Source organism: Gekko japonicus, unplaced genomic scaffold (genome assembly GCF_001447785.1).
Source record: "Gekko japonicus isolate JY-2015 unplaced genomic scaffold, Gekko_japonicus_V1.1 scaffold342, whole genome shotgun sequence".
Taxonomy (NCBI): Eukaryota; Metazoa; Chordata; class Lepidosauria; order Squamata; family Gekkonidae; genus Gekko; species Gekko japonicus.
The window spans coordinates 947,427-965,193 of NW_015169785.1; the positions used below are offsets into that span (position 1 = coordinate 947,427).

Sequence of the window (17,767 nt, forward strand, 5' to 3'; positions counted from 1 at the left end):
CATTGGACTGGAAGGTAGAGTTCAAACTTAGACAGAGGCTGAACAGCAAATTAACACGTAACATGATGAAGATGAGATCAGGGCCCTGTGGGACCTCACACAGTTCTGCAGGGCCACAAAAATAGAGCTCTTTCACCAGGCATTTAGGTAGGAGCCGTGTTCTCATCTATGCCCGGTGCCAACCCATCTCCAGCCTGAGCCCTCCGATAATGGATGGACCGATAAATGCACTTTATTGTAATGATACCGCCATCGTTTTTGTCAATTGTTTTTAAAAACTTTTGTATTTTATATTTACCTTTATGTATGTTTACCTATTGGTTCTTCTGTAAGCCACCCCGAGCCTGCCTCGGCGCGGAGGGTGGGGTAAAAATCAAATCAAATAAATCAATAAATAAAATAAATATGCAAAGACTAAATAAAAACCTAAGGTTATAAGGTCAAGTTGGACTTATAACCTTAGTTTGTTATTTAGTTTTGTCTTTGCATATCTTAAAACATCTTCATCGTGTTACATATTAATTTGCTGTTTAGCCTCTGTCTATAAGTTTGAACTCTACCTTCCATTCCAATGTATTTGAAAAAGTGAGCATGCACATAAAAGCTCATACCTTGGGACTTCCGGTTGATGGCGGCGCGCTAGCAGACTCGCCTCCCGGGGGTGAAGCTGCGCTCCAGCCGAAGGAGGGGGTGTGCAGGTTCGTCACCCCCCCAGGGACCCAGCTGAAGGGACCCTGGCCATGGAACTTTCGAGAGGTAGCCTCTTCGATGACATAATGCCAGAGAATTGAGGCGCCTCTCCGTTCTGACGGTTCTCCATGCTGCGAGACCGAATGGGCTTAGTGACGCTGACCGGAGCAAGCGCAGGAGATCGAGTGTCAGAAATGGAGTGCAATCGAGGCCAGAAGACCAATGATGAACGTGAGTCAGACTTGAGCGATGATTAAAGGGAAAAGAAAGCTCCCCACCCTATCCCACGGAACAGAAAATCAGGCGAGCGGGAGAGGGACGCCTCCCATGCGCATGAATTTATGAGAGAATGAGGGGGGAGCGGAAGAAAACGCAGTTAAAACTGTCAAGGAGTACTTACCAAGGCAAGTCTGCGCGTTTGAGCGCATATTCAGAGACTTTTAAAAAATTTGCAAAAGTAAACAATCAATAAAGATGGCGGGGAAGAGGACGGAGAAAGAGAAACTTTTGAAATAGAAAGTAGCTGAGAGCCCAAAATCGGAAGTAACCAACGAGCTGGCAAAGACTTTGGCAGAATCCATGCGCCCCCTGATGGACCAGATGAATAACTTCAAAGAGCAGATGACAAAAATGACCCAGTGCATCACCACTCAGCAACGCAGATAAATGAGACTTTGCAAATGATGAATCAGACAGCTGAGAAGGTGAAAGAAGTGGACGCCACTGCACAAAAGGTGAAAAAGAAAGTTCAAAAGCTGGAAAAGAAGCAAGTTTCTACAGAAAATCAGCTGTTACAATTACAAATGGAAAAGGCTAACATGATTCTTCGCTTCCAGGGCATGCCAGAGACTAAGGGAGAGAATCCTAAGGAAAGGATGAGTGAAATATTGGCCCCAGTGACAGATATGAAGGCGGAATTTTTGTTAAGCGAAATGGATGTGGCCTTTAGGTCATATTCAGGATACATAAAGAAAAATAATCTGCCTGGGGAAATTGTAGTAAGATTCTTGGAGAGGCATGTGAGGGATGCAATCCTGAAAGCAGTATCTGGAGCACCCCTGAGAGACGGGGAGAATGCCATCAGAGTACTAAAAGACATTCCATTTGAAATAAGACAAAGGAGAAAGAAATACAAAGAACTAACTCTCTTTCTTCAGACAAACTCAATTGGATACAGATGGCTAATTCCAGAAGACATTACCTTCAAAATTAAGGATAAAAAAGAAAAGATTGACTCTGTTCTGAAAGCACGGGAATTTCCAGGAGTCCAGCTGGGAGGGCCAGTGGAGGAAGAAAAAGAAGGGATGGACAGTAAGTCCAGCAGTGAGCTAGACTCGGGATCTTCCGGAGAGGACTCTCTTTCAGAGAAAGGGGCAGCAGCTCCTAAAAGTCCTTATAAACTGTGGAAGAGACTGGGAAAAGAGAAGGGAAGGCTGAAGGACTCTGAATTGTGCCTTTGAGATTTTGAAATGAGATGCTCTGGGGTATTTCTTAATGACAGTTAAGATTGGGAAAAAAGTCAACAAAAAAAATATTTGACCTAGTTCATAATGAGATTAACGAGATTAAGACTTGATGTATATTTAAGATGATTAGAAGATCTCCTTCCTTGGGTTTTTAGTTATTAGTGAGTATCTTTGCTTTGTCCTTAGATGTAGTCCCCTACCCTTTTTCTGTTGTAGTTTGTAGTGATTATAAAAAATGCAATAAAAAAATCCCCTTCCAGGAGCATAAAAAAAAAGCTCATACCTTGGATAAACTTTGCTGGCTTTAAAGGTGCCACTGGACTCTAAATTTGTTCTACTGCTTCAGACCAACACGGCTAACCACCTGGAACTATTAATTCATAGGGTCGCCATAAGTCAGAAGTGAATTGACAGCACCTCTCTCTCTCTCTCTCTCTCTCTCTCTCTCTCTCTCTCTCTCACACACACACACACACACACACACACACACACAGACAGACAGAGAGCCTCTTACACACACACACACACACACACACACACACAGAGACAGACAGAGAGCATGTTACACATTAATTTGCTGTTCAGCTCCTGGCTACCCATTCGTTGCTGGGCTCAATTTAAGGTATTGGCTATCACATACAAAATGGTTCATAGCATTGGCCTGTCTTACTTGTAGGGCTGCCTCTATGCCTATGCTCCGTCAAGACAACTTTGCACATGCTAGCAAGGGCTTCTGCAGGTGCCAACCTGCAAATGGGCAAAATCAACAACTGCCCATATACGTGTGCTTTCACCATTGTGGCTCCTGCCTTGTGGAATGGCCTGCCAAAGAGGTCAGGAATGCTCCTGCTCTCCTGGCCTTCCACAAATTATTCAAGAGGGCTTTTCTGTGCGGGCAATAGGCTTCCACTGTACAAAGTGGTTCACAAACTTATTTGGATAAATGATTAGGACTGTGGTCTATATTGCTGTGTATAACTTATTGTAGTAGGATCCTATTATGTAATCTCTGTAGCACTTCATGTGTCATGTTAGTACTTCTGCTATGCTTCAGTTCTTTCTGGTGGTTCCAGACTTCTAAAATCATCATGGTTTGGTTACTGAAGGTGTTGGTTATTGAATTGAATATTGAACTGAATACTGAATTGTTGATTGTACTGACTATGTGTAATCCGCCTTGAGTCCCTGTGACTACGTCAGACTATAAATAATGTTAAGAAATGTTTTAAAATAATAAAATAAATATGACCCCCCTACAAGTTGAGGCTCAGGGTAAATAGCCCTCCTGTCCTACATTTTCCTGCAAGTGTTGGAAGGTCTGTCTTTGACTCTTGTAATGGGGTATAGGGAATTCTTAGGATGAGCAAAGTAGTCACTTCTCTGGGCACCCCATTCTACAAGATGAAATCCTTCTCTGCTTTGTGAGTTGTGATAGTGGTAATTCAGTATCTTCACATGTCATAGAGGAAATGGTAAAACCAGACAAATATGCAGATTCTGTGGGGCCTAGGGACCTGCCTTTTCCCAAACAAATGTTTGAAAGATTTGGTATTGTTATGTACTGAGCCTGAAACTTGCCTGGAAACTGACTACGCTTGGGGCACCAGAACAATAGGGACCCAGGATCCTGGAATGGACCTATTGAGTAGGAGTTGTAATGTAGATAGGCTATCAGTGAGAGTGTGTGTGGGATGTTTTGCACGCATATAAGCAAGGCTCCAGCCCTGCTAGAGTTGTCTTAGAGTTAAGCTGAAATCACTAATAAACCATGAGCTGATCACTTTAGGCGTCTCAAACCCAGTATATTTCAGGTATATACATTTCCTTTAGGAGACCATTGCAGAGACTTGAATTAGCAGGAAGACAAATACCAAGGTATCAGTGTGTTCACACCACTGATATGATGATCCCCAATCTTTCTGCATAGGGTGCACAAGGATGGGCAGACCTAGAGCAAGAGGATTTAGGAAAAAAATTTCTACCCACAGACAAGAAGAGGAGGAGGAGGAGGAGATTGGATTTATACCCCACCCTTCACTACCTGAAGAAGTCTCAGAGCGGCTTACAATCTCCTTTCCCTTCCCCTCCCCTCCCCACAACAGAGACCCTGTGAGGTAGGTGGGGCTGAGGGAGCTCTTTTGAGAACTGCTCTTTCCAGAACAGCTCAGAGAGAACTGTGAGTGACCCAAGGTCATGCCAGCAGCTGCATGTGGAGGAGTGAGGAATCAAACTTGGTTCTCCCAGACTAGAGTCCAGGCTCCTAACCATGTAAGATCAAAATTTACCCTTAATACCCTTTGACAATGTTAGTGCTGTCTACATTCAGATCAAAATCCAGAGCAGAATGAAAGTAAAGAAATGATGATGATGACGATGACGTCAACAACTGCCAATAGTTGGCATAAGATCATTCCCATCCGTCTAGGGCATTTTTATTCTACTTTTCCTCCAGGGAGTCCAAGGCAGCATATAGGACTCTCTCTTCCTCTTTTAATCCTCACAACAGTCCTGTGAGGTAGGTTAGGCGCTAAGGGAGAATGACACGGTCAGCCGGTGCGCTTCGTATCATAGGGATACGAACTACGTCTCAGTCCAGAACCATTGCGCCATACATTCCTTCCTGCCCTATCAAGATACCAATGCACTGTAATGTTTTACCATGCTTCAAATGCAAGCCGCCGCAGCGCGAGCCCCTGGCATCGATTGATCTAGTCTGACACGCTTGTGTTTGTGGGCGGCCTATTAAGATGCCATCTTTGTGACGGGCGGTTGAAGCGTCGTTTAAGCGTTGGTAGTTGCTCCTCCTTCCCTCATGGGCGGTGCTGATCGGCGATTGCTTCTGCCTGCAGGTCGCTGGGGGTGTTGAAGATGGCGGAGAGTTTTGGCGGCGGAGGCAGAGTTCCTCGTCCCTCAGGGGACTCGAGTCAGGTTTGGTGCCTCAAGAGGGCGGGTATGAACGAAGAGTGGCTGCTGCTGGAGGCCGGCAGTGAGGTGAGAGGGGGCGGTGGGGGTTGCTTGTCCACCTCAGGGCTTGAGGGAGGGGTAGTAGACTAAGAATGCGCGGGCGACGAGCGAGCGTGGGGCGAGGGGGGAACTTGGCGCCCCCTGGCGTGTGCAAGGCAACTTTCAGGGTTTCTTCCCTGGAGTGGTCCTGGTGAGGGGTTTGGGACATCGGCCTTGGCAATTGCTGTCTTGCTTAAAGGGCTTTTTAGTTTTGCGGGCATTGGCTGTTTAATCTTAATCCTAGCCTCCTGTAACTTTACTGTTGCTGTTTTATGGATTTCTTTTAATATCTTCTGCTGCCATTTTCGGTTATGGCTTTTATTCTGAATATTAACGGAGCTTTCTTACTCTGTTGGAGATTGCGCTTGTTTGTTACTGTTTTGATTTATTTAATTTCGCTTGTATTCTACCTTGCTTCCCAATGGGGGCCTAAAGCAGCGGGCAACGTTTTCCTCTCCTCTCTTTGGGTTAGGCTGAGAGCATGTCGGTAGCCTGAGCTTCCATGGAATGGCAGAGTGGGGATCTGAACCTGGGTCTCTCTGATCCTAGACTGATCCTAACACCTACACCACCCTAACAGACTGTTTTAACAGTCTAAGGCTGTGTGAAATGTTTCCAATAGAGCAGAAGTTAATAATGTACATTATGGCTATTGACAATTTGACCTATATGTTTTCCAGGTAAACTGTGGTCTGATGCATTGGTAGAAATGACTGCCTCTTAGTTGTGTTTTTCTTGTAAATAAATACACGTGTGTGTGTGTGCAAACACATGTATATAAGAGTGCAAAGCTAAGCAGAAGTGAATTAGGATTGGACTAACAACTCTAGCACTGTTCTACTAGAGGTTTTTGAAGATGTTCTGGGCTGAATTGATAGATTGGATGATGCAATAGTATAAACTGTTGAGCTCAGTATACTTGTTTTTGCTTTCTGCTTGGATGGCAAAAGCAAGAGGATTATCAAGCATATGACATATTGCAGTACATGGTGGCAATGGATGTGATGAATTACAATTAATGAAGGCTGGATTAAGTCTGATCATATTTCTGGAAACAAACATTTAAGACACCATTACAAACAATGTGTCAAAAGTTTTTTCAGAGGCTTATATATAGTTTTGGGGAGAACAAGATGAAGAACATTGAAGTCACAGGGAAGTTGGGAAAAGTTTATGACTTGGAAGCTGCGACTGTTCCTTAGAACATCATATACATCAAGGTGTCAAACATGTGGCCCAGGGGCCGGATCAGGCCCCTGGAGGGCTTCTATCAGGCCCGCAGTGGAACTGGCTGTCTTCTGCTTCTTCTTCCAGTTCTGCTGCTGCTGCGTCATCATAGGTTTGCAGCTTACAGATACACACCTGAACAGCATACTCTTGCACATGCATCGGGATGACACAGCTTGAAAGGACCTTGAGGATCCTGGCCTCATTTTAGATGTCAACTGCAGTGTTTGGAAAGTTTGAGAAAGAAGAAATGTAACAAGCCATGGGACCTGAAGAGGGTGCAGTGAAAAAGAGTTGGGCACTACAGTTCACGTATTAATATCCCATGTTGATGTAGATTGAATTGTTATAGAAAACATGAATGAATGTCAAAGTAACTGACAAACTTCCAGTCAAATTAATTTGCATTCTGGAGAATAACAATGGCTTTCTCTTATACTTACTTGCTGTTATACTCACTTATACTCACACCTGAGAGGAGTGAATGGAGAGTCTCAGTCTTATTTTGACATATTTATTGCTTTACAGCTGTTGCCCTTATAACCTTAGCTTGTTATTTAGTTTTGTCTTCGCATAGCTTAAAACATCTTCATCATGTTACATGTTAATTTGCTGTTCAGCCCCTGTCTATAAGTTTGAACCTTACCTCCATTTCAGTGTATTTGAAAAAGTGTGCATGTACACAAAAGCTCATACCTCAAATAAAACTTTGTTGGTCTTAAAGGTGCTACCGAACTCTAAATTAGTTTTACTTGCTGTTAGTTTTACTTGTATCCGTGCAGATGCCTACCTAGGATTTGTCTATTATTCATCATAGGCCTCTTTACAAACAGACGTGTTTCCCCCTCACTTGCAAAATCAGCGTTTGTTGGAAAGTTTTCTATTATGTTTCAACTATCAGGTTAAAAACCTGCACTTCAAGTGAAATACTGTTCCTAGAGGAATGTTTGTGTGTTGTATTACTGTATTTCTGTGAATTACGGTAAGAAAGTAATTAATTCAGAGAGTGAATTTATTAAGAATTTTTATTTTTATGTTCAGGTTACTATAGGTCGAGGAGCTGGTGTCACCTATCAATTGATGTCAAAATCCTGTCCGTTGATGATCTCACGGAACCATTGTGTGTTCAAGCAGAATGCTGATGGACAGTGGACAGTGACAGATAATAAGGTACAGAAAATTGTTGAAACTGGTTATGAATAGAAAGATACTGAATGTGGAATCCAATTTAAAAGCATGGGGTTAGTTACAGACTAAACTGCGATGTACACAGAATTTCCCCTTTCTGCTGCAGACTCCCCTTCCCAGTAGTTCCTCAGAGTCCCCTGTACCCCAGGAGCAGCAATTGTGGGGGTCAGTGGGCTGCAGTGGGAGGGGGGAGTCAGGAAAGTTTTGTTCCACTGAATGAAAATACATTCTAGATTTGAGCATGATCTGGAGAGCTGGAAGAGCAGGCTAACTATAGAAACATGCTAATTTTGAATGTGATCAGTTATGTCTGACCGAGCAAACTTTCTGTCTGAAAACGAGAACCCCTGAGGATATTATTACCCTGATCACTTATCTCAAACCAAAAAAAGCCCCTGGCCCTGATGCAGTCTCCCCAGAACTACTGACGTCTCACCCAGAATGGTGGGCGCCTCCTTTGGCTGCTTTATTTTCCTTAATAAATAACACTGGAATAATGCCAAAGTCATGGACAAACGCAACCATTGTCCCTCAAAGTCATGGACAAACGCAACCATGATCCTTCTTCTCCCAAAAATTATAGACCAATCAGCCTTTTATCAGTAGTTGGCAAACTTTATGCCAAACACCTTCTAATTAAACTAGATTGATGGATGACTGACCATAACATTCTAGGGCCAGAACAAATAGGGTTTCATCGGGGAAAATCCACTCTGGACCACTGTGCAGTACTATCACACCTTGTTACTAAATACAGTGGGAAACCAGGCAATAAGCTTTTCGCTGCCTTTTTAGACCTTAAGGCGGCGTTTGATTCAGTCTCAAGAGACTTCTTATGGGACAAGATGGTTAGAATGAATATAGATCCCAGACTGCTTTTTTTTTTAAATAAAAAAACTATATACACATACAGTTGTCAGGTTAAATCTACAGGGAAATCTAACCCCCCAAATCCCTATTCACAAAGGTGTAAAACAGGGTTGCATCCTTGCCCCTTCACTTTTTAATTTGTTTCTAAACAACCTGGCTCCATCATTGTTCGAAATTGATGGACATGTTCCCAAAATTGGCCAACGCCATATCCCAGTTCTTTTATATGCAGATGACACCATTTTACTCTCAGGTTCTCGAATCGGACTGAGGCGTCTTTTACATCAATACTTGACCTACTGTAACAACAACAGGTTAACTTTGAATTATGGGAAAACAAAGATCCTAGTTTTTTCCAAATCCTGGAAACAGTTCACATGGACAATCCAGGGAAATCCCATTGATCAGGTCAAATCATTTATATACTTGGGGATCAATTTCTACTACAATGGGAGAGGGGTTACTCACCACAAATGTGCTACTACTCTAGCAAGAAACAGTGCTGAGGTTATCGCCCGCTTTTTCTACTTGAGAGGCAATAGATATGTCCCAATGGCCTTAAAAGCCTTCCATACAAAATCTAGTTCACAATTTCTATATGGCGCTCCCATTTGGATAAGTGCAATTATCCAATCAGCAGAGAGTTTACAATCCTTTTTTTTTGCGGAAAATCCTTGGACTCCCTAATTGTGGATCTGCGATCTGTCTTGAAACCAGCCAGATGCTGCTGGAAACTCGAGCCTGACTTCTGACCATCAAATTCTGGCTGCACCGTCTGTTTAATCCTGACCCAAATTCCTTTACCTTTTTAATGCTGACAGATCATTATGAACCTAATTGGCTGAAATTAGTCCAAAAAAAAAATTAGGTCCTTAGGAATACATCTAGATCTGCTTTACTTATCATCTGCCTCTACAATATTTTATACAATTAAACACAGGCTTCTAGATACTCAATTTCAGCGCCTGACTGAGGCAGCCAGGAAAACCTGTTCCCCAGTTCATCTGGGATTATCCCAGACACTGGGCCAGACAGCTACTTATTTTTGTTCTCTAACTGATCACCATCAAAGAAGGGCATTTATGTTAGCCAGATTTAACATATAGCCATTGACCATCTTCTCTGGAAGAAGCCAAAAAATCCCCTATGAACTTAGGCAATGCCCCTGCGGTCAGGATGGTATCGAATTCATTTCCCATGTTCTTTTAAATTGTCCATTTTATACTAAGATTCGAGGTAAATTTGTGGACACCCTTCTATTTACATGGCGTGGTCTTCCTGAGAGTATCAAGGTCCAGTTGCTACTATCTGGGCAAAACGCTTCTATAACTTTTAATGTTGCTTGTTTTCTTCAATCTGTAATTCAAACCAGGGAAACTATTAATTGATCAGTTCTTTTTTGTTGGCTGTTCGACAACCATACCTTTGATGTATTCCTAAATTTTAATGTTATCTTATCTCTTACATGCCAATAAAGGTTGTCTGTCTGAAAATGAGAACTACCTCCAGAAAATAGAATTATTTTCTTTAATAGAACCCTTGAGTTTCATTGAGAGAACTGCTGAGGATGAAAGAGCATTTGGTCTTTCCTTTGTGCAGGTGAGAGCTGCATACATTGAAGCGATCTCATTTATCCACGCACTAAACATGTGGGGTTGGTTAAGTGAGACCTACTTGTTGGTATGGGTCTTCGGGCTTAGTAAGGATTAGAACTCAGCTCTTCCTTGTTCTGAGTCCAACATTATTCACCTAATTAAACTGGCATAAGAAGATCCCAGCCGGAACAGAGCAGTTGTCCATCTAGTCTAGCATCCTTTCTCACATTGTGGCCAACTAGTTCTCCTGGAGGGCCAGGAACAGAGCATGGAGACTGAGTCCTCCTGATGTTGCTTCCTTGCACTGGTGTTCAGAGGCTTTTTGCCTCTGAATGTAGGAGGTTCCCTTCAATCACCATTGCTAGTAGCCATTAATAGACCTATTCTCCATGAGTCTGTCTAATCGCCTTTTAAATCTGTCTGTTCCTGTGGCCATCACTATGTCCTCTGGAAGTGAATTCCACTTTTTAATCACTCCTTGAGTAAAGAAGTATTTCTTTTTTTGTCTCTCCTGAATCTAGGTAAAGGTAAAGGTTCCCTTGCTCGAAAGCCAGTCGAGTCCGACTCTAGGGTTGCGGTGCTCATCTCCGTTTCAAAGCCAAAGCGCCAGCGCTGTCCGAAGACATTTCCATGGTCATGTGGCCGGCATGACTAAACACCAAGGTGCACGGAACGCTGTTACCTTCCCACCAAAGTGGTACCTATTTATCTACTTGCAATTTCTTGCTTTCGAACTGCTAGGTTGGCAGGAGCTGGAACTAGAGACGGGAGCTCACCCCGTCTTGCGGCACCCGGGTCTTGAACTGCTGAACTACTGACCTTCCACAGCCTACAGTTCAGCGTCTTAACCACTTGAGCCACCGCAGCTCCACCTCCTTAATCTAGTGCCCATCAAATTCATTGGATGCCTGAGTTCTAGTATTTTGGGAAAGGGAAAAAAGTTCTCTCTGTTCAGTCTCCTTGTGTGTAAAGTGCTATCAAGTCACTCCCGACTTATGGCAACCCTATGAATTAATGACCTTCAAATTGTCTGGTTTGCTTTGCTCTTCTCAGGTCTTACAAACGGAGGGCTGTGGCTTCCTTTATGGAGTCAATCCATCTCATTTTGGGTCTTCCTCTTTTCCTGTTGCCTTCAACTTTTCCTAGCGTTATTGTCTTTTCTAGTGAGTCTTGTCTTCTTATATTGTGAGCAAAATATGATCGCCTTGGTTGGGTCATTTTAGCTTTTAGGGTTGAGATGTAATCTAGAACCAGTCTCTCTACCCCATGTGTAATTTTATAAATCTCTGTCATGTCCCCCTTCAGTCTTCTCTTTTCTCAACTGGAAAAGTCACAGACTCTTCAGCCTTTCCTCATAGGAAAGGTGTTCCAATCCCTTTGCCCTCTCCTGTACTTTTTCCAGTTCTGTAGTGTCCTTTTTGAGATGGCCAGAACTGGACACAGTATTCCAAATGAGGCCTCAGCATAGATATGTACAGGGGCATTATGAAGTTGGCTGTCTTATTTTCAGTCCCTTTCCTACCAATCCCCACTGCAGAGTTTGCCTTTTTCACTATTGCATCACACTGGTTTGCATTTTTAATTGAGCTATGCACTATGACCCTAAGGTCTTTTAGACTCAGCAAATTCAGACCACTAGCATGTACTTAACACTGGGATTTTTTGTTCCAGTGTGCATCATCTTCCACTTACTGGTACTGAACTTCATTTGCTACATTGTTGCATTACCCAATTTGTAGAAACTCTTCTGGAGCTCTTCACAGTTGGCCTTGGTTTTCATTGTCCTGAATAATTTTGTGTTATTTGCAAACTTGGCTACTACACTGGTCACCCCCAATTCCAGATCTTTTATGACGAAATTAAATAATACAGGCTCCGATACTGATCCTTTTGAGGCCCCACTGATTGCTTCCCTCCATTAAGAAAACGGTCCATTTTCTGTCCATGTGGTATTCTCATATTGATTGGGAAAGTATTTTATATAAAGTAGGAGGAATCATTCTGATTTTCACATAAATAATACATGCTGACTTGTTTTTGAGAATTTTATTAACCGAGAATTGTATTTAATGGAAACCTTTGATATATGTCTGTGTTTTAACGTAGCTGATAAGAGGGGCAGCATAACAAGTGTCAATATAAGATATGGATTAGATTCTAAATCAGGTGTCTTCCTTTGACAGTATATATATTTGCAAATACCTGTGGACTTGTTAATCCAAAACTAAAGGAGAGTTTATAATAGTTTGCTTAGCTTTTTTTCTAGGAAGTTTTTCACATAAATGTATATAGAGGCCTGTCTGCTCATTCTTGTAGCAGTACCATTTTGTTTTTGATCGCAAATATAAAAGGAAATATCCATAAAGGTATTAAGAATTCAATTTTCCATTCTAGAACTACTTGCTGCAATGGGTGATATTAAAAGTCCAGCCACTGGGGCTGGGGGGCCCTTTAAGCATGCTACAGACTGTTTGGCCAGTGAGATACCTATTTGTTTGGTGGTGGAAAGTGCCATCAAGTCACAGCCAACTTACGAGAACCCTATAGGGTTTTCAAGGCAAGAGATGAAGAGAGGTGGTTTGCTATTACCTGGCTATGCATAATGACCCTGGACTTCCTTGGTGGTCCCCCATCCAAGTACTAACCGGGGCTGACCCTGCTTAATTTCCAATATCTGACGAAATTAGGTTAACCTGAGCCGTCCAGGTCAGGGTCTCCTTAGTGCAGGTGAAATGTAGGATGGTCAGTATTTTTTGAGAAAGGGAGAATTTTGCCAGGTGTTCGATAACATCAATATAAATAGACATTTGCTGCTCTCTCACAATTGCCACTGTAGGTGACTCTCTGTGGGCTTATGGTACAGTCAGTTATGGCAGTAATCTGACAGTCAACCAATCAGCAGTGGAAGTAAGTTGTGGAGAAATTATGAGTTTCAGGTATATGGGTAGCTAGCCCACTGCTTATGTTTGATTTTGATTTGCCTGGGTGAGTGGCAGATTAAAATGCTGTTCTGCTGCTAGTTTGATATTTTGTTACGTACATTGCTTTCTGTAATTACGGTACTTGCCACGCAGTGTTTATGTTCTTAAATTTGTGTCCTGTCTTTCTACTATCCTACAAATTGAGGTGATATATGTGAGCTTCCCAAGAGGTCTCCCATCTAGGCCCAGGCCAGACACAGGCCTACTTAGTTTCAGCAAGGCAGCTGTATTGTGTACCTTTTAGCCACATTGTTTCCCTTTACTTTGTATGTATTTTCTGGATATCACTTATCAAATTCTACAGTGTGGCCAAATCTGTGGATACATAAATCCCAGGATTGGAGCCACAGACAAGACAGGTCCTTCTATAAACCTGAGCAACGTCCCAGGTACACTGGAGGGGTTAACCCCCCCAATAACAGAAGTAGTGCCTATAGCTTTAAGAAATGAATGCCAGTGGCTGTTGCTAGGCAACCACAACAGTCTTGCCTTGTTTTCCAGCCTTGGCTTCTGTCAATAAAGGCTGGGGAAAGGACAGTGCCATTTTCAGGGCTGGTTTGGCCTTTGAGGGAGAAATTGGGGCCAGGCCTGGCAGCAGCCACTGGTTGAGTTGCTGCCACAGCAGCTACCCTACAAAAGCCAGTGTGAGGCAGTGGTTAGAGTTTTTGACTACGATCTGGTTGACCCAGGTTCAAATCCTCATTCTGCCATGGGAGGTGACCTTGGGCCAGTCACACACACTCATCCTTACATTCTTTGGGTTCCCATGGTGGAAAAAGGTTGGGGTATAAATGAAATAAATAATTATAGCTGAAGATGTGGAGGGCAGATAAAAATTAGGTTTGCTTGTGGGTGGGAAGGCGAGAAGAAATCAGGGAAAGGTGAGGCTATGGAAGTTGCCAGGAGGAGGAAAAGAGGAAATAGTCTGGAGCGGGATACAGAGGAAAGTGAGGTGCTCATCCTTGCAAGTCCATGTGTGTTCCGCACCACGCTACTGAGCCTGTCTCAGTTGCTGGCACTGTGTTACTGGTCCATCCCAGCAGCCAGCACCATTTGGAATTTTCCCAGGGAGAGGCTGCTGAGGAAGGAAAGAGGGAAATCTGAAGGGGGGGGCAATAAAGGTAGGTTGGATGGTGGTTGGGAAGGAGAGAAGGAAGCAGGAAAAGGGGGAGGTGTGGGGCCTTAAAGGGAAGGGACAGAGGAAATAGTGGGGTAGGGGGAAATGAGATGCTTCCCCAAGGCCCATAGCTGAAGCAGCTAAATTTCATTAAACAATGATTTTGAAAGTTTTGCTTTTGTTCCTGATGTTTCCTCCTTGGCCCAAGCTTACTTCCCAAGGGGAACTCGGTTCTGTAGTAAGAGTCCAGTAGCACCTTAAAGACTAACTAAATTTGTGGCAGGGCATGAACTTTTCTGAGTCGCTGCTCACTTCTTCAGTTATGTGGATATCTGAAGAAGTGAGTGGTGACTCATAAAAGCTCATACCCTGCCACAAATTTAGTTAGTCTTTAAGGTGCTATCGGACTCCTGCTCTTTTCTGCTGCTACAGACAAAACATGGCTACCCATCTTGATCTGTCCCTTCTGTAGTGTTTACTGTAGCTCTATAAGGATAAGATTACGACATACATTTGGATAACAGATAATGTTGTGTGTATTTAATTCTTTCTCCACTTGTCTTTGATTGCTGTACATGTATATAATTCCATTGATATCATGATATTCAGCACGCCCAAGTATAAGATTTGATTTGATTTGACAGGTATTTGTATTGCTATGTTTTCTCCCTCTCTCTCTCTCCTTCTATCTCCCTCTCTCTCTCTTTCTCAAAAAAGCAGTTTTTATTTTCATATTCTCAAGTAGCCAGTAATAATATTATTTAGCTTTCTGGACAAAATACTTCATCAGCCTGGAGTGCATATGACAGTGTGATTTAAAGACTTCCCTAATGGCTTCTTCAGCTATTTTCTATTCTGCTTGTAAAGCAGAGAATAACAGCTCATCCTCATATCTTATTTCCAGGCACGTTAAGCCTGCTGATGACGTTCCAGAATACCGAGTGGATCACTGCACTTACAGTTTTGATATTATTTAAGGAATTCCAGCTTGTGTTGTGTTTTTTCCTCTGAAAGTATTTTATTTTTGCAAAAAAATAAATTATTAGTGTAGTTTTCTTCAAAACAAAACAAACCTCCTTTTCCCCCTCCTCTTTCCCCAGAGTCTAAATGGTGTCTGGATAAATTTTGAACGCATCGCTCCATCAAAGGCCTGTCTTTTACAAGAAGGTGACTTCATTCAGTTAGGAGTGCCTTTAAAACACAGAGAAACACCTGAATATGAATATACGTTAATGAAGGATGAATGGAAGAAAGTTAGTCCCTTTTTAGCATCGAAAGATGACCAGCTGACTGAAAAAATGAAGGACATTAGGGCTAAGCGTAAAAGTAGCTTGGAGGATTTAGACCCCTCTGGTGTGGAAGGACCTTCCAATTCCAGGTCTAAGAGAGACAGACTGTCTTCTGATGTTGATTCTTTAGGGAGATCTGAGGCAGTTAGTACAGAACTGTCCAAACAACCAAGAGAAAATCTGGATGTAGTGCTACTTCCTCCAAGACCAAGCAAGAAAGAGAAGAAGAAAAATCACTGTAGCTATGTCCAAGTTGGGAATGCTGTATCTTACATTTCTAAGGATCAGAAAGCTCCCAGTTTGGCACAGTCTTGGAGTGGTTTGGAAGAAATAATGAAAACACTGGCGGAAATGACAAAATTGAAAGCCAAGATGCAGGAGAAGCAGACAGCTGTCTTGAATGTGAGACAGAAGAATAAGAAGTGCACTCAAAAAGACATCCAAGTTTTAGAGCAGGAGTTGCAAGACTTGCAGGAACAGCTATGCACTGAGCAGGAGCAACAGCAGCAGAGAGTGGAGCAGTTGGAAAAGACTTTCTGTGAGGAGCTAGAGGTAAGTGCTGCCAAGAACTGTACTGTTTGAAAATGAGCTTTAAAGACAGGCATAAGCCAAAAAGAATGAGAAAGAAGGTGGCCTCTTTTTCGTGGACAGAGACTCATATCACTACTGGATTCGAATCCAGTAGCACCTTAGATTTTCAGAGTATAAGCTTTCAAGAGTCAAAGCTCCCTTCATCAGACACAAGTAGGAATGGAGATTTCTGAGTCCTTATATCCCAGTCAGAAGGTGGGAGGGTTGTTGCAAGGAAGGGAGTTGGGATGCAAAGGTACAATACAAAATGTAATCAGCTTGATTGGAACAGGGAGAAATGTTTAGGAGCAGAAAAGTAGTGTGTGTAGTGAGATTAGAATCCTGTGTCCCTATGCAGAACCCCCCTGGGGGGGTCCATTGTAAATGAACTCAAATTCAGCATTCACATGTTGTAATGTCCCCTTGAAGCTTCTCTGTTTGAGGACTGCCATTTTTTATCTCAGCAGTAGAATGACTAAACTTGTTACCTGTAAATATAAGATAATTCCTAGACTAACTGGACCTTATACAGATTGTGTCAATAGAAGGAAAACAATTCTGAATTTGTGTACGTATTATGCTGTGGTTAATTTAATAATCTTGTCTGGTTTGCCCTTTTAGTTTGTTTGCGAGCAGCTACATGATTATACATATGCTCAAATACCATATAATATATAGAGTTGCTTGTTAAGGAAACTTATTTCATAAGCTGTGAAGAAATTTGGGCCAGTCTGTTTATATCTCCAAAACAGATACCTCCAGGGCAGGGAATGATTTGTAGAGAAGACCATCAGGTTCAGTACTGTTCAGAGCAGACAGTGCTGGGCTGGCTGGACCAGTGGTCTGACTTGGTATAAGGCAGCTTTATATCTTCAAGGGTGCAATCGCATACACAGATACTTTGGAATAAGCCCCATTAAACTCAGAAACGCTTACAGCTGAGTAAATATCATAAGACCAGAATGAATATCACTGAAACCCCCTGGCCACTAGGGTTGAAAAATTTATAGTAGAAATCAGTGCCAAATCTGATTTCCATTTGAAAAATAATTCTCTATTTTTAGCTGCTAGATAACATAAAGACATATGTTAAAAGGGTGCTTTCTATGGTGGTTCTGTGCTTACTGTCTCCCATTTTTCTTTCCTCCTGCTCCTCCTGTCTTAGAAGATATCAGGACAGAAAAGGAAGCAGAAAGAGAGGCTGTATTGGGGTGAAAATGAAAGAAAAATTGGCTATAGGACTAGAGGAAAAAAGCTTAGTGTAGCAAATTCCTTTCCTTTAAAAGGTACTCATCAGGAAGAAAAATTTCCTTGCCACTGATGACCTGGTATATGCTTTTGTGGAACACTGATTATTTCCTCATTGATTTTCATGATAAAATACTTCATTTCCTTAGTATTTCCACAGCCATTTCATGGGGGATTGCAAAGCTACTATTCATTTTTCTTTGTTCTCATATCCCAGTCACTTAACCTTGACATGATCTTGGGATGTGGCTTCCATTTTCTTTGGCTAGCATAATGTGAGCCTCTATCTGGGGTACACTAGAATCCATCAGGTACACATAGGTAGAAACCTGGGGGGGGGGGAACTGGAAAAATTCAGAAATCCCACCTGTTCTCCCCCCCCCTTTCCCTCAGGCCTCTCCCCCATCTTTCTGATGGAAGAATTGGAAATTTTGGGGAGTACTGAAAAACACTCCTATTAAATATTTTCTCTTCTAGAATGAGTGAAATGCTTTCAAAGACAAGGTGGGCATGCTGTAGGCAT

General features: G+C 42.4%; 1 protein-coding gene across 1 annotated transcript in view; it reads left to right on the plus strand.

Annotated features, from left to right (window-relative positions):
* Positions 1-17,767, plus strand: part of RNF8 (ring finger protein 8, E3 ubiquitin protein ligase) — a 32,822-nt gene that overhangs the window by 1,083 nt on the left and 13,972 nt on the right. The window contains exons 2-4 of the mRNA XM_015416914.1: positions 5,006-5,147; positions 7,428-7,556; positions 15,238-15,978. Coding sequence (XP_015272400.1) covers positions 5,006-5,147; positions 7,428-7,556; positions 15,238-15,978 — 1,012 coding nt within the window. The remainder of the gene's footprint in view (positions 1-5,005; positions 5,148-7,427; positions 7,557-15,237; positions 15,979-17,767) is intronic.